This window comes from Triturus cristatus, chromosome 2_2 (genome assembly GCF_964204655.1).
Source record: "Triturus cristatus chromosome 2_2, aTriCri1.1, whole genome shotgun sequence".
NCBI lineage: Eukaryota > Metazoa > Chordata > Amphibia > Caudata > Salamandridae > Triturus > Triturus cristatus.
This window is the reverse complement of record NC_140582.1, coordinates 810819302-810840620: the sequence shown is the minus strand read 5'-3', so window position 1 is coordinate 810840620 and position 21319 is coordinate 810819302. Positions and strand designations below refer to the sequence as shown.

The window sequence follows — 21319 nt, the reverse complement described above, 5'->3', positions numbered from 1 at the left end:
ACAAATGTGTTCCATCTGCAGGCGTATACCGTCTTAGAGGAGGGATGCCTGGCTGCCAAGATCACATCACAGACTTAGGGAGGAAGGTCGAAAGCTGTCAACTCTCGCCGCTCAATCTCCAGAAGTAAGTTGCTAGGTAAAAGGTCACCTGTGTAAGATGGCCGTTATGTCGTGTGGATGGGACAAAATGTATGCAATCGGTATGTACATGATGGGACTAACCTAAAGGACACCCACTCCTCATCAAAAGGTCAACAAGGTCAGCAAGGTAATGATAGTAGATACTAAAAAAAAGACATAAAAGAAAACCTTTGTATAAAAAAAGAATACTACAAAGCACTTAAAAGGTCTTAAAAAGCGTCCATAAAAAGGTATATATGCAAGGTATTCTTCCCTAAAAAAGCGTTCATAAAAGGTCCTCTATATATTTGAATATATTGTCATTGTTTTTCTGAGCACCTTGAAAGCCATTTTGTTCAGATAGAGCAGAGAAGAAATACAAACATTGCTCGACCTTCAATTTGGTACATATTTAAAAAGTTGCTAACTGTTCCCAGAACTGGAGAGGTCAGATTGTTTAGGAATCCTGCGCAGAAGACTGAACATCACTGTACATGGCATCCGCAGGAGGTAGTCCACTAAGATATCAAGTGAGCAGAGGTGATAATCGCTGATTCCGACGGCAGCCGACAGGAAAAAAGTAGATGCCAATGCTCCTGAGACTTTGCATATCCGTTGCAGAGTCGTTCTCCAGTCCAACAGGAGCTGAAACATCTCGTGGAGGCTCTAGGAACGCCATCATCAACAAGGGAATACGCTGTGGACAACTGTACACATGGGCGCGTAAAGGCGCCAGGAGCACGACTAAGTCCGGCGGCGCAACCAATGGAAGTGTTAGAGGTCAAACACATCCGAATCTGCAAAAGAGGCAGCGGAAGACAGGCCAGGTGCAGTCAAGCCAGGCCGGTCTGAAAGACAGGAACCAATGTTCACCCAGCTCTTGAAGACGAGGTAACCCCATTAAGAACAGCAATCGCTCACAACAATGTTGCTACAGCAGTGCTTTCTCCATGTCTTGAGTGATGCTGACATCCATTGCGAAGCAATAGAAGTAAAAGCAGAATGCCTGCTACCGAAAGCAGAACCAAAGGAGGCCCTCCAAAAACGCTTCCAAGTACGGAGTGTATGAAATAATAATCTACATTTGTAAAGCGCGTACAATCACCCGTAAGGGTCTCTAGGCGTTGGGGGCCGTCGGGAAGATTAAGCAAGCTACTGCCCAGAGTTACATGGTGCTAGGCTAATCTGCCGCCGGCGCCGAGGATCGAACCTTGATCCCCAGATTTCGGATACAGTCGCCCTGGCCGCGGCGCCACACCTCTTCCCTGAAAGATGGAATCACTCCGAAAATTGTTTGAAAGGTGGTTAACAGACCTGATCCAATGCTCTTAAATAAGTGTACGATACCACTCGTAGCAGACATGTTAAAGATATGATGAACCATTTCTCTGAAATGGAAAATGGAGAGGGAAGTTCGTACGGACCAGAGCTTGGTTCTCTACCAAGGACCTTGCTACTTGGAGATCAAAGTACTCTCGGGCTGAAGTTAAGGCCAGATTTTGCTGAAACAGCATAGCCTTCAGTCTGCTCAGAAAATCAAACCCTATGATGTATATATTCAGTGAAGGCCACAGTGGTGCCTCCCTGACTGTTCGAGCTGGGTGAAACAATACTTGCATACAACAAACAACCCTAGAGTTGACGGTCACTAGATAAGCAATGCCGGGCATCATACCACAGCAGCCTTGGTCATTCAGCATTAAGTAACTCCCATTAGAAAGTAACTCAAAAACTGGATGAATTACGGCAGCTGGAGAACCCTTCAGGTAGCAGAACAAATTGCTATTGACGCATTACATGCGCCGTGCAGCGATATGTCTTTACACACTAAAGACCCACTTAAAGCCTTTCACAGTTTGAACCACTCAAGAAAATTTTGTTCTCCTTGTTCCTGCACCTATATGTGTATAGTATCTCCCAGGTTTCTTGTATGTACCCATCGCCCAACGCTTCATACCTGCCCACTGGGTAATATTTCAGGCAGTATTGGAACTGGAATGTCGTGATTGGCAGTGTAATATAGCCATGGATTAACCATTTCGTAGATGGTGACTGCTACAGTAAAAGGTCACTTCTTTAGTTTTTTTATGAGCAGCATGGTGTACTTCGCATCTCTGAGAGCCATGGTCAATTGTCCGTCAGTCATATTGTAAGCCGAAAACAGATTTATGTCTAATGTATCGCCATGGAACGCGGCCAGAATGCAATGATTGAAGCGTCCAGCTTAGAAGCATAACAGCACGTAGCTGTGATTGCCCATACTGTAAAATAGACAATCCTTGTTCCATTATATCGATAGCTGAGGACACAATGTTGCCCATTCAATAAATACAAGACAAGAGTGTGGTCATGCATGGTCTACCACAGCTAAGGCCTTTTCTATGTCAATTCTATCGATTTCACAAAGTCTCTCAGCAGCTTCCTGTGGGGAGATTTTCCACAGTTCATTGTAGATGGTATACAGGAAGTGTTTCTTACGTGGTTTCTTACATAACAAGAAATCCCTAAGATCCACATTGTATGACAAATGGGACAAGTGTTGTTTCACCTGTGATAGTGTTAAGGGTCTTTAGCCAATCTAGGCACAACTTCCTGACACTATAGGAAGTCAGTACCCCTGGGTCGTCTATGTGTACATAGCGTGGGTCAGGCCTAAGGATACTAAACCCTTCGGTGGTACCTTTGAATCTTGAGTTACACATATTTGTGTCTATGGCCCAAACCAACCAACCCTTCCAATCAGTTAGTGTTTTATTTGAGAAAACCTTAATAGGTGCGGGTGAAGGGATGCTTGCTGTTTTCAGGTCTTTAATTTTTGGAAACCCGTAACAGGTAGTCTGTTGCACCGTTCTGTTCAGGAAAATCATCTGTAAAGGTATGAGGTAAGCTCTAAATAAAGCTTCAGTTCTCTGAACCTGACACTCTCTTGTCCCCCAGATGGATTTTGTGTCTATAGTGTCACTCCATTTGTCGAAACCCTGTATAGACAGATGGGAGATAAAAGGTGCTGAGTATATCAGCTTAGTATTTGTCAGCATAATCTTCACAGTTGCATTAGTCTGTGCAAGTTTGTAATAGAGTGATTCTAAGTCTGATGTGTTGAACCCTGAAAAATATGCAAATTTCTGTACGAATGTGGCAGAACTACCCTTAGGTAGTGTTGGGCAATGTTCCCATTGATGGTACACATTAGCAGTGTGTTGTACTTTTGCTCTAATTAAAACATTATGACCATAATGCTGGTAACAAAACACGGTATCGTAGTCAATTGTATCCTCATACAATTCCCTGTAAGAAAATGCAGCAGATTGATCTAAATCTGTTAGCATAGTACGTACAGTCTCAATGTCCCAATCATCATATATTGTACTGGGGGTAATGAAATAATTTAAAGAAATTTTCAACAAATGTGGAATTTTCAAATGTTTAGTGGGGCCATATACATCATAAGAAACTTTATCCCAAACTATACCCTCCGGTATTGCTGTAATGTTCACTAGGGACAAGTCTTTTGTTCATAGTGTGATGACGCATATGATTTAAGGACCAAGTTCACGATTGTACTGCAGAGGTTTCTGGGAGACTATGTCTGTTCAGAAGCAGAAAAGACAATCACTGTGCCAATCAAAATTAACAGATATACTACCCCTATTGCGAACCAAAAAGGTGGCACTAAGTAAGTCTTTTTGAGCAAAAGATAGAATTGGTGAAATTTTTCTTTCTTTGAAGTCGTGGCGTTTGATCAGGTTCACTTGGATCTGAAGAGAAATCAAAGTTAATGAAGTAGCAAGACACAATTTGATCTATCTTTGGTAGCTCAGCAGGTTTTGTAGAACTGGCGCATGTGTCGTTTAAAGGCACATTAATGAAGACATCATTGTTGGGCCGAATTGCAACTTGCATTGTTATTTCTTATTGATGATTTTCAATTTCAACTGGAATGATTTGTGCTCCATTATTTGTTATTCCTTCACATTGTGTAGTGGAGTCTTGAAAGGTAATTAGTCTTTCCATCTGAACTTCCTGTTTAGTAGCAAGAGGTCGTCTGCAGCTACTCAGGACCCCACGTGGCCTACTGTTGAGAATCGGCCACATGATGTGGTTTGATCAGATCAATAGACACAAATAGTTTCTCTTTTTTGCCGGCAAGAGGCGAAAGGACTGTTCTTGTTCCTACTACCGCCAGAACAGGTACTGCTGTTCTGTAAGATGGCCCAAACTCTCTTCTGACCACGATCTTTTCCCTGACCAGGTCTCCAATCTGCGGGACCCAGGCAGGTCTTGCCGGAACCATTTTCACTTTCCCAGTGGTGGTAAGTTTGAATTGCACGTTGCTTTGTAATGCTCGGAATTCATTGAGTTCCTGTAAAAGAGCCAAACGGTCATTAAGTTCAAATGGTTTTGCATCCGCCACTGTGCTGGCACAATCCCGAACAAGTACCCACATTTTTGTCCCAAACAGGATTTCATAAGGAGAATGAGCTCCCAAGGATTTTATTGGCATGTTGTTGAGTGCCCTCTGGACCCCATATAGGTGATTGACCCATGTACCACTCGCGCCTAATACCCTTGCTGTTAAGGATTGCTTTAAGTCCTGGTTTTTCCTCTCCACCACCGAATTTCCATCGGGATGGTAGGGCGAGGAGTACCGCAAGGCCAAGCCCATACTTTCCATGGCTTCCTTTTAAGCCAGAGAGCTAAACATAGGGCAATGGTCGGAATGTAATGTGCCAATTGCGTATGTACAGATAAAGACTAGCAAATCCTTTATAACAGTTCGAGAGTCAGCCGAGTGCTGGGGCCTAACCCGTGGGAATCTAAAGCATGAATCCACTGCCACCAAGATGTACTTGTAAGCCCGGTCTGAATTTAAGGGACCGCAGTGGTCCAAAGACACATGCGAATGGTCTGTCAGAAATCAGTAATGGTGTCTGTGAATGGTGGAACCCTTCATCTGCTGGTAAATATCGCACTTCAGGACATAGTCCTTTGTTTGGTCAGCCCCGACCACCAGTAAAGCTGCTTCTATAATGAAATTGTTGCAGTGACTCCTGAGTGTGCTGAGCCAAGACCCTTGTGTGCAGCTAGTATTAAACCTCATCGGCGATCTTTGTTTGGTATTACTCAATCTCCCACTCCTGGAATTCGAGCATACGGTGTGTTATGCACATCTAACTTTTAGGAGTACTTGAGTGGAAAGCCTTTTGGCAGGACGGGTGAGCCGTTCTTTGAGGCTTTGATAGCTACTAGTATATCTCAATCTATTCTTGTGTGTGAACGAGTGATTGCGGCAACAGTTCGCACTGTCGCCTTGGCGGCTTCATCAGCCAGTGAATTGCCTTCAACGTGTATGCCAAAATGCTGATTACTCAAGGTGTGAAAAACTTGAGCCCGTGGCAGGCATGCTTTCATCTTTGCCACTTGTTCACATAACAATTTGTGTTTTATCGTGCAACCCTTAGAGTCTCTAAACCCATTCTGGCCCCAATAGTGAAGATATTCATTGTACGACTGCACACAGTAAAACGGATCACACATAATCAGTGTAGGGAATTCCCGATCCGTATACTGTAGTGCTAGTATCAAGGCCTTTAGTTCTGCCAGCTGCGCTGTACAATCTCCTAGAGATTGTGTAGCCGTATTGCTGGGATGGAACTTACTATCCCGCATCCGACCTTTCACTATAGCGCATGCAGCGCTATACTGCTGTTTAATTCCTATGGCAGGTTGCGCAGAACCGTCAGTATAAATTATGTTTTCATACTGATCTAGAGGCAAGATTTCATTCGGGAAAGGGTATTCTTGTTTATATTGCAGGAATGCTTGTGTTCTAAGTCTTGGATCATATCTGTATTCTACATCTGTTGCAGTGGGAGAATTAGCCCATTGTATCCATTGTGGATGAATCCTTTGCATTCGAAACACTGGATTTGGTTACAGCCTCTAAAGTCGGTATCTCGGTTACCGTGATAATGTGTTTCCCCTGTGCTTGTGCTCCTCCTCTCTCTACAGCAGTATTTTTTGTTGTTGCTGCAAATCTATTTTCAGCATTCGTGTACAAATTAGATTTGTATGCGATTGGAACTCTCTCACCTTCATTGAACGTGATGTAGGTGCACCCTGATAAACCGGGGACGACCTGTACTACCAGGCTGCGGACGTTTACACATGTCTGCAAGTGTTTTGAAGATATCATGTCAGCATGAACTGAACGTAGCGTGTCTGTATGTTTTTGAGTCTATTTGTTTGCTGTGAAGTCTGGTCTCATTAGGTCGTAGAAAGGATATAGTCTTTCTGCGTAGTCTTGAATGTATGTTCTGCCAAAATTTAGAAATGGATTGTAAACCCTTCAGAGTTTTTGGAGGCTGAATTAGTGCGCACTTTTCTAAAAGGTTTGCAGCTTTTGCCCTCACTTGACAGCTCATATCTCAAAAATAGGACACTGAGATGGGCAATTTTGGATTTTTTGAAGTTAAATTTGTAGCCCAAATTGGCGAAATCAACAATTATGTTGTTCACCCTGCACAAGTGTTCAAGTAATTCATTGTCTGTCAGATAAACATCTACGTAGGACACTGCCTCTTTATCGTAAGTTTGTAATAGCTCTGACACTCTTGCCGAGAATAACCCGGGGCTGTTCTCATAGCCTTGGGGCAAGCGACAAAACTGACGCCGATTGCAGAAACTCCCCTCAAATATCGGATTTCAGGATTTATATTTTGGAAGAAGAATCCATTAGAGTTGTCTAATGGTGTTTTGCATTTCTTTCGCACAATGTTATTCATTAATGCGGCACTATGTGCGTTCTAAACAGCAAATGTTTTTGCGCATGTGTTCAAATGCCTATAATCTAAAACCAAAAGATTTGTTGTTGGGTTTCTTTGCTGGAAACAAAGGGTTGTTATTTGGTGAGGTACAAGTTTCAATCACACCTTGGTATTCTAGTTGGTCTAGGATTTCTTTGGCCCAGTTTCTTCGCTTCATTTTTAATATGGTACTGCCTCTGTGGAGTTGGAGTCGTTTTTAATGGGATATTGCGGTGTCTGAACTCCACGTCCCAACCTACATGGTTTCGGTTTAATGTCGGAGCTAGCGCTGACGCCCACTCCTGTGAGTATGAGTGTTTTAAGTAAACAGGAACACAGTCGGACAAAGCAAGCAAAATGACGCTTTCACCTTTTGGGCAATCCATTATAAAGTGGCCAATCTTTTTCTACTTTTATACAATCAAAAAATGGTATAAAGGAAATACAAAGATTATATTTTTTGAGTAGAGCACATTTAATTACTCCCTCTCTAATTATTACTCTAGAAGGATTCTATCAAAACATTTTTACACACTACATAAATAATGGCATCTGATCATGAAGAAATAACAATGCATGTATACACAAGAAAATGTACATACACAATAACATGACATAAATCACAACATACAATAGGACATCAATATATAATACACTAACCCCAAAGCAAAATAATTTCCACTAGTGTCCTCCTTACAACTCTGGAAGGACCACTGGGAGGTAGTCCAGATAGTACACTTGAGGTCTTTTAATTAATATAGGGCATCCCAGTGTACCATCAAGCAATGTCAAATCATTACTATATTTCCACGACTCCTCCATTTTGAAATATCTACGCGACCACGTTTTGGCCTTACTCCTTCTTCGGCCTCCTCAGGACAGGGTTAACACATTACTGCACACGCAATCTTATAAAAAAGTCCCGCCGCCGCAATTTGCATTAGAGGCGGCAAATTCCAATTAACAAGGTACTGCAGGAAATAATGCACCTCCCTAGCCCGAATGACGGCTCTCCGCCAATCCAAAGCGCAAATGACGCTATTTCGTTTTCTTTCATCTGCTGGGTCTAGATTCAAAAAGGACTTGACTAATCACGAGTCCAATCACTTATCCGGTCCTCCGTAGTCCGCCAACCATCAAGGTCTTTTTCTACTAACAAGATGTCATATCCAAATGTCAAATTTTCCCAAAAGAGACCTTTAATTTTTCTTGAGATGTTCCCCTCTATTGGGAGATTAATTTCATGAAGACGGTATGGGACACTCACTCTTGTATCAGGTGTTTCCACCGTGATGTATTCATTTAATACTTCGGTCACAGAAATTCCTTCAGGTTCTGGCGAGCTATTGTTACTTTTGCCGCGCTGTCTAGCATCGTCAAGAGGCCATTCCCCGTTCAGAAGTCCTCAGTAACCTGGGCATTTCTAATTTTTAAGCTGGCTACTTTCTTCTTTTTGAATAGAGTCTTTGCTTTAGGTTGCTATTCCTATTTAATAATGAAATCTGAAGTGCAATGGGTTTCCCTTTTTCCCCATTGGTCGATCATCAATTTTTTGTTCTGACCGTCCTTGCCTCTCCGAGCTTTTTGATGAACTTTGAAAGGAAAGTGCATCAGTAACCTGATACCTGTCAGGTTTCCAAATGTTATCACGATTTTTAAGGATGTAACTCTTTTCAGTGATCTCTCATTGGGGAGACCCACCCCTTGATCATGAAGTGTTTCTGTTATTGCTATTTTTATTTCTTTTTTAGAAGATGGGTGCTTGCTTTGAGCTATCCTTGTCAGAATTACTCAACACTTATGGTTTCCCTGGTTTGGCTCCCAAACCATCTCTGCCTAGTGAAGCATAGGTGTCTTCGATACATTTTGGTAATGAACGCTCCTGATTCGTAGGAGATGTTTCCGTTAGGTGTTGGCGTATCGCCACCTCTGCTGCTTCCCCCTTGATGTTGCTCAGCATAATTTGCCAAGCCTTGGTCAAAAATACCCATCAGTTTGGTCCTGCCCCGGACTCATTCTGTATCTGTTTCAATACCTCAAGAATAACTGATATGTTTGGGTTACCGTGTATTTTAATGTATACTGCAGCAAAGATTGTTCCACATGTGGTACAATCCTCAATTGAGGGAACCATTCCCATTAGCAAGCAAATTGTTAACATTGTTTTTTTCCTTCTGACCCGTATGGGGAAGAAACAAGTTACTTACCTGTAACTTTGGTTCTCCAGTATTGGTAACTTTCATAGATTCCCATAGCTTGTATCATTCCCCGTCGTCGGAATGGGAGTCTCGGTATCCAAAGTAAAATAGCAGTAGGTACAAAAGAGAAAGAAAAAAGGCCTAGGCCTCATTCCCTTTTGTAGCACATCTACCTCTTTTTGTAAAAGAGACCAAAACAAAGCAACAACCAATCAGCTTAGCCTCACCCCACAGAACCTTCCTGAGAGAAGCTCAGAGCCTCAGATTTTCGTAGCCGTTGTGTAACAGTACCACCAAACCTGCCGAGGGCTGAGCTTTCCCAGGGGAGGAGGGTGGGCGCATGGGAATCTATGAAAGTTACCAATACTGGAGAACCAAAGTTACAGGTAAGTAACTTGTTTCTTACTCCAGTATTGGAACTTTCATAGATTCCCATAGCTTGTATCAGAGTAGCTAGCAGTAAGAAACACATTTTGCCTCCCTGAGATATCTCATTGTGGATTATTATATATATCACCACACTTTACATTGTGTCATTTTTTTTTTTTTTTGGGAAACATAAAAGTACCATGCAATCACATAAGAAAAGTACAGAGCAAAATGTGCAAAAACCATACAAAGGAAGGAGGGAAGAAAGGAAAGCTCACCACTCAATGGAAGAGGTTCCTCAGGACTGCCTGGCCCACAGCCGTGTCTTCCTGCGCCAAGGTCTCCAGACAGTAATGTCTTGTAAAGGTGTGCACGCTGCTCCAAGTCGCAGCTCTGCAGATGTCTTTAATCTGGACCCCCGCAAAGAGAGCCGTAGAAGAAGCCATGGACCTCGTCGAGTGTGCTCTAATTCTGCCCCCAAGAGGCTTGTACGCTGCAGCATGACAGAAGTGTATAGCACTGGAGATCCATCTAGAAATACCCTGTTTTGACAGTGGTAACCCTTTGCGGGGAGCACTAAATGCAACAAACAGTTGCGAAGATTTTCGAAAGGTTTTAGTGCGGTCCAGATAAAATTTCAAGCACCGCTGCACATCCAGCGAATGAAGTGCCCTTTCCGCCGGTGTAGACGGTTGAGGATAGAAAGCCTTGAGAATCACCGGTTCATTTAAATGAGTCTGAAGGCACCTTTAGGATGAACTTTGGATTAGTCCGTAGAATAACAGTATTCCTTTTGAATTGGAGGAAAGGTGTCTGAATTGTAAGAGCTTGCAATTCCCCAATACGCCGTGCTGACATGAGAGCAAGAAGGAGTGCCAGTTTCCATGAGAGGAACTTCAGATCCGCTCGATTAACCGGTTCAAAAGGAGGCTTCATCAGTTGGATGAGAACCAAGTTCAAATGCCATGTGGGAGGCGGCGGCCTCACCCGAGGATAAACTCTAAACAGTCCCTTGAGAAATTGCTTGACAATTCTAGAGGACCAAAGAGACGGTCCAGAGGCAGTGCGTCTGAAGCGAGAAACTGCAGCCAAGTGCACCTTTATTGAGGAATGAGCCAAACCTGCCTTAGCCAAGGACAGGAAATAAGGAAGAACCTGATGAGGCTGATACAAAAAGGGATCCAGACCTTGCTGATGGCACTAGATGCAAAAGCTTTTCCACTTGAGACGGTAAGTCTTGTTAGTGGAAGGAGCTCTAGCCTGAGAGAGAACATCCCTTATTTCGTGCGAGAGAGGAAGATCTAGGAACTCTCGCTGCTCAGGAGCCATGCTGAGAGGTGCAAGGAATGAGGATCCGGATGCCAGATCTGGCCCTGGGCCATTGTGAGAAGATCCAGAATCGTTCTTAGAGGACGAGGAGGGACCAGAGAAAGAGGGTGAAGCTCCGTGAACTAAAACTGCCTCGGCCATGCCGGGGCTATTAAGATCATTCTGCATGGTTCCGCCTTGATCTTCTTGAGTATCCTCGGTATTAACGGAATGGGGGGAAAAGCGTACACAAATGCGCTTGACCAAGCTATCGAAAGCGCATTCTCCAGTGATCCGCGATGGTGAACTTTGCTTGGGTAAGACCAGCATTTCCGGTTTGCCGGGGTGGCGAAAAGGTCTATGAAAGGTTTTCCCCACTGGCGAAAAATGTCCTCCAAGACCATCTGGTTCAGTTCCCACTCGTGGCTGATGGATGAAAGCCTGCTGAGCCTGTCCGCCTTTTCGTTGAGGACCCCCGGAAGGTGTTCCGCTGTGAGAGATATTCTGTGAAGGATCGCCCATTCCCAAATCCACTGGGCCTCCTGTGACAACGGAAGAGACCTGGTGCCCCCTTCTTTGTTGATGTAATGCATGGCCGTGGTGTTGTCCGTGCGGACGAGAACCGCGGAACCCTGCAACTGCGGCAGAAATGCTTGAAGAGCCAGGCGAATCGCTCTAAGTTCCAGGAAGTTGATATGAAGGAGGCGGTGCTTGGGTAACCAATGCTCGCTGACCTGCAAACCCTGAAGCACCACACCACTGCCGTCCAGGGAGGCATCTGTCGTGACAACATGAGGAGCCGGAGTGCTTACGAAGGATAGACCGCGGGACAAATTCTCCTCCTGTGTCCACAAGGCAGCGTCCCTCATTGCCGCCGTAATCACCACCTTGTCGTCGAAAGAGCCGTGAACTTGTTGCCACTGCATGTCTCAAGAATCCTGATCGTCCCCATCAGAGTCTTCTTCTTCTAATAACAATGCGGGAGGCAAGGGGGTCACCCTCCTTGGAGATGTCATGTCTGGTGTTATTCGCCTCGAGGAAATTGTAATTCTTTCCGTCGACGAGGTCGCCGTCGGCGATAATGAAACCATCGTAACGAGGTCGTCGTCGGAAGCTGCACCGTCGACGAAGATATGGGCGTCACGAGACCGCCGTCGACGAGACCGTCGACACTCCCGCCGTCGTCGTCGTCATAGCTCTCGTGGAAGACACAGTCATCGCCACCACTGTCGTCGACCCCGTCGTCGACACTCTCGTAGACGCTGGCATAGTCGTCGACGCTGACGTCGATGCTGGAACAGCAGGTACCGTCGACGAGCCCATCGACGGCTGGACTTTTGAGATTTAGAAGTCTTCGTCGACGGAGTCTTCAACTGCGTCGTCGACGATCTAGAGTCCTTTTCTGACTTCACCGAAGACAAAGAAGAGGGCTTCTTGAACGCCACAGTGGATACCACCACTGCAGGAGCAGTAGAAAGTCCTTCCCTCTCCTTTACACCGTGGTGAGGAGATTTACTCGGACTCCGGCTCTCAGACTCACGGGGGGTCTTTTTTGAGGCCTTAGCAGGGCAGTCACAGGATGGCGAAGGGGAACCCCTAGCCCTTTTCACTGACCTGCGAGAGGAGGTGCCAGATGAAGAGTCCTCACTGTCACTGGATGTAGCACCCTTCTGTGACTTAAGCTTCTGGAGCCACGTAAGAAGGCAACCCTCACGGTCCCGGAGGGTCTTAGTAGAAAAGGTGCGGCAGATCTTGCAATCCGCAGCCTTATGTTCCGGGTACAGGCAATAAATACAATCCTTATGCCTGTCCTCCACGTAAAGCCGTTTTTTGCCACAGGTGGAACAGGGCTTGAAAAGGGCTTTCTTCTCCTTGTCAGACATCCCAGAAGTAAAACAGCAACAAGCTGGAAGCAAAATATTTGGAAAAAAGCAGTCAACAAAGTTGAAGTGAGCAGAGCTCAAAGGAGACTCCCTAAGCACAATGTGCGGTAGAAAATCTGAGGCTCTGAGCTTCTCTCAGGAAGGTTCTGTGGGGTGAGGCTAAGCTGGTTGTTGCTTTGTTTTGATCTCTTTTACAAAAAGAGGTAGATGTGCTACAAAAGGGAATGAGGCCTAGGCCTTTTTTCTTTCTCTTTTGTACCTACTGCTATGTTATTTTGGATACCGAGACTCCCATTCCGACGACGGGGAATGATACAAGCTATGGGAATCTATGAAAGTTCCAATACTGGAGTAAATACTGCTTCCAACTGTGCTATTTCTTTAGCAATCCAGAATGGTACTTGGCCCCTTTTTGATGGGAACGCACCTATTATTGCTTTTAGTGTTTGTGGACTAATTATTGGTGTTGGCTGGGTTTGGACTATTCCAGGCGGAGCAGCTCTCGCAGGTTGTAATGTGAGTGTTCACATGAAAATATGTCTGTATGGCCGGACTACTTCTTTGTAAAGTGTACACACTTCCCCTACTGGGAGTGTGTCTATCTCAGGATGTGGAGTGTAAGCCGCTAAGACCGGCCACGTCGCTCCTCCTATGCTCAGAGGACCTATTCTTGTGACTGAATTTGTGTGTTTGAGGAAGCCTTTAAACCAGATTTTATGTTGCTGGTAAGTTAACGAGACTTTAATGTCCTCGTATGGGATGTATTCTTCCGGTGGATCCACTTCAATGTATTCATGAAATAAATGTGTCTGTGGATCTGCAGGTGGGAATTTTACCCAGAAATAGAATACCTCTTATCCGAACAGTTAGTGTGCCTCAATCAGGAAGGTAACATGACCACTTGTTGCAGTTAATCCATATTCTAATAATTTCAGAGTTACTGTCAGTATGCAGTTTTCTGTAATGTTAAGAGCGTTAGCAAATTGGTCTCCTTCCTCGCTTCCACTGCTGCTCGCAGGCTCAGCCATTTTGACAGGAGAGAAATGTAAAAGGTTTAGGAGGTAGGGTTTAGCATACTATGGGAACCTTTGATCCTTACAAGCTTGTCTAAATACCTTCAGCCAATACAAACGGAGTACCTGCTCAGCTGAGGCAGATTTTCCTTCCCACTTTAGACATCTCTGAAAAATGTGAGTAGGATTTGTCTGAGAAAGCATGACTGAATGACTCAGATTTGACTGTTAATATAATAACTGTAGGAGAGTAGGGTCTGCAATCCTATGATCACCCCAGATTTTTGCTTTTTGCTTCATTGGTTTACGACTTTTTCCTGGCTGTGGGCCTGCTAATCAGACCCACAGCCTAGCTGTTCTCTCTCTAAAGTGACACATGAACCTTAGGTGCATTTACTAATTGGAACTGGGCCACCTTATCAGTCCCTGTATCAGCATACCTTAGGTATCCAGGGCCTAGGTGTACCCAGGGCCTACCAGGGGCTGCAGCATGTATTATGCCACCCCTGGCTGGCCACCCAAATCTGACACAACTGGCTGCACGACGGCTGGGGCAAGGTGGTGTAATCACCCTTTGCTTTAGATATAGTATTCCTATATCTAACCCTAAAATGGACACATGTATTCCTATCAGTCACTCCTATGGCAGGCCTTATCAATCCTGAAGGCAGAGTGCTTGAAATTATGTGAGATGGTGCACTGGCATGAGCTGAGCCCGTCTGCAGCTTGCGGAACCAAGTCCTAATAGCTGTTCCAGGATAACGCGTACCATATACTCTTAAAGTGCAGTATAATCCTCGCGGTTATTTGCTAACTTTGGTATCGCATTATCAAAGCATGTCGAGTAAGGTGTCATACGAATTGGGATACTACCCCCTCGCCAATTCTGGCGACGGGGTTAGCATTCCACCCTTCTAGAGGGACACGACATGCATGTAACTGTGAACCCCGGTTAAAGTTGACTCGAGCCTCAGCATCACAAAATGGATGCTGCCACCACAGACACAAGTCTGACCTCCTGCTGCTGGGAGTCCTTCCAGCGGGGAGAGCTTGGACAAAGGGTTTCCTGTCCGGGGCGGTGCCCGCGCCATCCCAGACAGGGTTTTGTGTATCCCAGGTAGGCAAGGCTGAGAGGAAGGTGACTGCAAGTGGCACCCCGGTGCTCACTGTGCATAGGCCGGCTCGAACCAGTTCCAGGGGCACCCCAGCCTCTGAGCTGGGGAGAGACCGGACAAAGGAGAGGGGTGTAACCACCCCCCCCTGGTCCCCCCCAAAGGCAGGACCTAGTCACGGGCCAGCCCCTTTTCTTAGGATAAAGGTAGGAGCGGGCCCCCTTCCCAAATTGGATAATTCTGAATCTTGAACTACTTTCCCACGAAAGGAACTCTCGACTTTTTCTGAAGACTCTCCCTTGTGGCTAAGGAGTAGCCACCCTGCACCAGCAGGCACCACCTAAGCGCTTGCGGTTTGCTGCACGTCCATCCTCCGGATCCAGACTGACCAGCTCGACGAGACCCGGATTCCCTGCCATCTCTGACCTCTACCTGCATCATCAGCCCAGCTGAGATTCGTGGGTGTGACGAGACCTGCGGGACCGGCCAGCATCCAAACCTGCACGACGCTTGCCTAGCACAACCACCGAGGGACCCTCGAGTGAGTGCTCCTGGGGTTTGAGAAGCCCCAACCCTGAGCAGCTCCAGCACCGAAGACCAGCCTCCCAGCATCCCCGAGATCTGCGTGGGGGCCCTTCTGCTCTTTGCCGCTCACCGCGTTGTTCGGTCACTTGCCCGTTGGCTGGTGGCCCTCCTAACGACGCACCACGACATTTCCGCCGCTGGTCTGGTTGCTCCAGACTGGCCCTGGCTCCCCTCCAACAGAGGAGCACCCCGGACCCCCCTGGTCCACTCCAGACGCCATCTTGACTCCACCGCGTGGGCTTGCCTTTGCCAAGGGTTGTTGCCCCAATCCTGGGTCCAGCATCGCCGACAGCAGACACCTTCGTGGGACAGCTCGCCCCTTCTGCCTGGTCGCCGACAACGCCTCCTGCACCGAGGGACAGCAGAGTCCAGCGTCACCCACTCACCTGATCGCGGTGACTACCTCCGGTGCCATCCTGGTGCCAACTCAATCACTGGCTAGTGATTACGAACTGAGTCCCCTCTGCTTTCAGGTCATCTCCATCACCGATCCAGGCTTGGATCCCTCCGAATATCGACACTGGTCGCCTGCCAGCAACTTCTTCTTTCAGGCTCCTGAGACTACAACGAGGACTCCCGACATCTCGCTGAACCCCACGCAGCCGCAGCCTCTGGGCTAGGTAACTCGAGCATTTCGGTGCTCCATCGCAGGTTCGCTCTACAAGTGTCCAGCTCCTTTTTCGTTTAGTCCCACTGATCGGATTTCGCCGGAATCAGTAACTTTAGACTCTCTAACCATTCGCATTCCACTTTTAGTGTATATGGTTTTTCGTGCCCCTCGGGCATTTGTGTAAATTGTGCAACTTGAAGTATTTTCATAAGAGTTTGGTATTGTGCTTAGCTCCCTGACTCATAAAGAGCCAGGGTAGTCTTGTTATAAATAAATATCCTTTATTTTCATAACAACTTGTGTGGTGTCCTTTCACGTGGTGTTCAAAGGGTAAATGTGGTGGTAAAAACAGCTGGCTTAACACGCCCTCTAGAGTTTAGCCTAAAGACTGCTCTTGTCCATGCTACTAGTATAGCTGGTCTATAAGGTTGACTTACAACCAATCATCAATAAGGGTCGTTTGGAATGATACACAGTGATCACTAGAATAGTGAGCACTACATATCAGGCCAACTTCTCACAATAACCAAACCTACGTTGGCGGTGCCATGTCGTGAAGTTCCTGGGATCCCCCCAGGACCTGCGTATTTTGGATGACCTAAACTGAGGGGTTGGTGTGCAGACTCTAGACACCCCCACAGGATGAGTCAGCATTTAGACCAGCTAACTCTACGGTGCCACTACCACCCACCTGTATTCTACAGTGGTGTATGTAGTTTCTGGCAACCACTGAACAGGACAACCCCGATTCCTCAGGTATCGTGGAAACAATACGGTATCTTTCATTCAGTCCCCTGTGCTTGCTTTTCTCAGAATACATAGAATGACTATTGGAACGGTTTCAATAATTAATTATTGATCAAGCATCAGTCTAGTATGAAAAATGTTAGCTGCGACAATCAAAGGACAGGAGCAGACAAATTTAATCGCTAGTACCAATATCGTAAAAAGTAGATACATTTCTACCATAGTGCTAGTAAGATGAATAAAAACATATTATATAAAACAGTAGCATTGATGTACTCCTACGATGCATAGCCTACCTAAATGTACCTAGCCTAGATATGTAGGTGAATCGTGTATGTGCTAGGATATGTCCTAATGGAGCCAAGAATTCCCCGGGGAAGTGCTAACCCCTCACCTGATGGTTCTGAATGAAGGACCCCATCTCTGCATCGGGGATGACACCCCACAAGGGATGTCAGATCTCTGCCTGTCAAAGGATCAGCTTGCAGAGTCTTGGCCCAGCATGGAAGGAATTCTCCTCTGCCTCCGTAAGGGGGAGTGAGGGTATTTCATACTAAGGTGGTCACTCCGGGATTTTTCTAGAATCAATATGTTTTGAAAACATTTGCTAATCTCCCGCTAATCCTTTTCTAAAAAAACATGATCATGCACAGCTGGCTGTTGGCCATGGATGAAAAAAAGTGGTATCCAGTATACAGAATATATCTACCGTGCTTGCAAACATGTTTGTGTATGTCAGGTGCAGGGATTAGGATATGGTACCAAGAACCTGATGTCAGAGAGAGAGAAGTAAGCTACTAGGTAAAATGTCACCTGTGTAAGACCGTTATGTCGTGTGGATGGGACAAAATGTATGTAATCGGTATGGGACTAACTTAAAGGACATGAGGAGACCCTGATGCACCTTCTGTTTAAAAATCCTTTTTCAGAGCACCTAATTTACATGCTGTGCTCCCCAGATTAACCCTATGAAGGTTTATTAACTGAATAGGCCAAGTAGGTGTTGATTATGTACACTTTTGAAATCACATGCATTGTGTGCAATATCACTTGATTTATCATACATGGCCAATACTTATTTAAACCTGTAATATAGACTATTAGAGGTTTTTAACACAAGTGTGAATGACAAGAAGCACAACTGCATTGGAGAAAATATATACAATTGCATAAAAATAGATATTTCATTACTGCATAATGCTATTGATTCTTTCTCCCTCAGCTCAGACCAATGCAAAAAGAAAAAAGTCCAAAATACTGGTCTGTATGATTTGCGTGCATGCCTATCTTGAAAACTATTTTAAAAAAAGACGGACATACACTGCGATAAAGGCCAGTTACACTAATAGGGATTAGCACATAAAAAGGTCCTGAAGAAAGCTGACCGACCCACACGGGTGATTCGAACAACTGAAACATGTCAACCTCAGATGTATAGGGTTCCTACTCCTCTGACATTGCACTGTTTTTAACCTTGCCAATGGACAAACTATTAAACAAGTAGTAGGATACAGGAGGCATTTTTAATTCTTCTCACAATCCGTAAGACCACATAACCAAAGAACTCCATTTACAAACGTGTTGAGCGTGTGTCCCCCCCACACTAGGTGAGCAGGACGAAGGTCCGATGATGAAGCAAGTCATAGGTGGTACCTGTGGGTGAGGACCTTATAATATATCCCATAAGGACGCAGTGATTTTCACCGATTTACCCGGGTTAACAATACCATATATTTGTGTATATGAAAAGGGGAGTTGAGGGTAAAACCTTAAATATACTCACTCCTAATTGTGGTCCTGTCTCATCAAGAACAGCTCTACCTTCTGCTTTCTGATGACCATAGGATGACCATAGGGTGCTTGAAAGTGCAGGAGTCATGCACTGAGGGATCATGAACAGACACTAGACAATACTTTCAGATATTTTAGATATTGGAAAAGGACATCTTTCAACACTATCAAGACAGTGTGAATCCTCAAAGACCTAGGAGGTGACAATTGACCTAGTTATTGTCAAAACCCCTAGGAATCTTTTTGATTAAAAGCAAAACAAATCTCCGGACTCATGTCAGTAAGCTGCGGAAAAATGTCACAATACACATCCTGAAGTCATCATATCCAAAGTAGGAAGAGCAGCGACTGAATTCACATGACACCACCTGGTGACTCTGCAGAGGTTTTATTTTGGGGGTGGGGACCAGGGGGAGGGAGCCTTTCTTGCTCCAGTTTGGTGCCCGGATGATAAGGTAAGAAATGTGCGGGAAGGGTATTCATCCGAAAATATTAATACATGACATCACACTGTTAAGTATCCTAAAAGGTAAATCTCTTGCATGTCTTACCTGAGGTAACGGAAGGAATTTTACAATTTGAAGTGATGCGATAATATGGTGGGTTATCCATGTGAGCTACTCCAGAACTGACTGGATCAGTAAGCTGCAGTTCACTTACTAATTCTTCTAGAAGTTGCATTGTTTTATCTCTTCCCAAATAGACAATAATCTTTTTTACCTGCATTAAAAAACAGGAAAATCTGAGCACTAACCAATAATATACAAGAAGTCTTTTTTTTTTTTTTTTTTTAACAATGCTTACTTTTTTAAAATAAATTACTATATATATTGTCAGGTAGAGAAGATGCAACACAACCTGTGAACACACATGCCAGTTTACCACAGGCACTGGCCTCCCACCCACTGTTTACTTCCATGAAAAATTGAAAAATCTCTGCTGAAGCCCCATGGTAGAGTCTTTCGTCATCACACTGTACATACAGACACAAAAAGAAACCAAGATATCACCATTTTATATAAATGTGCAAACCTAGAATCCAACAGCAGAAGCCCACTTCAGCAGCTCAACCTAGCAATTCAGAAGATCCTATATGGCCTAAAGAACATTCTCATTTCTGAAACCCGGGCAGTTGACCAGGAATGGAGAAAACTGCCTGCCCGTTGATTTGATACAAAACTGCAAGACAGCACAATAAACCATCTGGAAAAAACCAAAAAGCTATAGATATGTTGCTCTGTGTGTGCCCACACACACGTGGGCACACAAAAGGTAACAAAGGTGGGAGCTGCCCTCATCCACAGTTTATCCCAGCGATCTTCCTAAAACCTGATCTGAAAATATCCTCATAGTATTTTTGAAAGCAACTGTTACCTATGCATTTACTGAAGTCAGTCTTGATCCCCTTTTCGATCACACAGAACACAAACCGATAACCCCACTGTAAATAATCAGGCAGTCACTGTACCCAAATTAAAAAGTGGCGTCTTTATAAAGGGCCTCAGGGTGAGGTAAAGAACACACATTTGTAGCAATTTGGCTTAAACAAATACTTTGCTATATATACAAGCAGTTTCGTATAATGCTAGGACTTGCTTCCCTAGTAAATGACCCTACAATTTTCAATTAGACACAAGTGCTTAGCAGCAATGAGGTCAGCCTATTCATTTGCCAATATTAAAGAAAGCGGACAAGAGACCGTAACCCACTCATTGTCAGATGCGTCCCGAGTAATTACCAGAGGCTGAGATTAATTCAAGCATTCCATCCATCCTTTTTTATGGCCGTATCAGCATTAGGCTCTGATGAAGATCAGGAGGGAGACTTAGTGGCACACTGATGCCCTTTCTGGCGTTTGAGAGTGGTTAGAAGGGGCAGATTTGTTCTTTCATTTTTTATGCTTCTTCTTGAACTCAAAGACTTTAAACGGAACGAAGATCATCTGTGAAAAACTTGTCTGGTCACAAAGTAGTCTTATGATGTTTGGTGACAGAGCTTCCTCTTAGGGTTCTGTATGCCTGAAGGTGCAGAACAACAAGAACGGACATCAGTACGCCTAGGTGGTGCTTATATGAGACTCAGGTCCACACTTCTGGAGTGGAACGACTTTGGTGCAGAGCCACACACCACCACGTACGGGTGCACAGAAATACTGCTTTGCATTTTTTGGATCAAGTCAGATGCCTGCAAAACATTTATATGGTGAGGAATCTGCGGTTAGAAATAGCCATTGGGGCATGGCCAAAGTGAGAACCTGAGATGATACACCTCGCCAGAGCTCCCGAGCCAGGGCCTCCGATGCCACGCAACACCACAACTTAATCTGCCCATGAGGGCCGGAGGCAGCCCTCACTACGGCAGATGTAGTGGAAGTCCTGAGAGGAACCAGTAGGTGACGTCCTGGCAGGCGGAGCCAGGCCTGAGTCTGCAAGTGCTCCCCCGTGGTGCATCCAGGATGGGCACTCGTGGGGCTGTGGAGGAGCAGCAGGCTTGGCCTTAGCACACTTATCATGCCCCTAGAACAAATTAGGCCATAAAAGAGAGGCCTAAAGAGTGTGATGCACTAACGGCAGGTGACGGACTCGTAGGGCATGTGGAGCCCTAAAATGATCCCCAGCGGGAGTAGTGGGAAGAGTGAAAGGGACTCTAGGCTACTCAACTCCACGCAGCCCTTTTCTCACGATCAACCACTAGTGAAAGCATCTTGCAGTTTCAGTGGTGGACCCCTCTGCACCGCTTAGTGAGCCCCTCGTGGCTTACTCCCACAATAAGCCCCA

General features: G+C 45.2%; 1 protein-coding gene across 19 annotated transcripts in view; it reads right to left on the bottom strand.

Moving 5' to 3' along the window:
* The window catches only part of FRYL (FRY like transcription coactivator), a 2516714-nt gene that overhangs the window by 1013488 nt on the left and 1481907 nt on the right, over positions 1–21319 (bottom strand). For all 19 annotated transcript variants that reach the window (XM_085642132.1, XM_085642134.1, XM_085642126.1 and 16 more), the window contains one exon: positions 19094–19262. In XM_085642132.1, coding sequence (XP_085498258.1) covers positions 19094–19262 — 169 coding nt within the window. The remainder of the gene's footprint in view (positions 1–19093; positions 19263–21319) is intronic.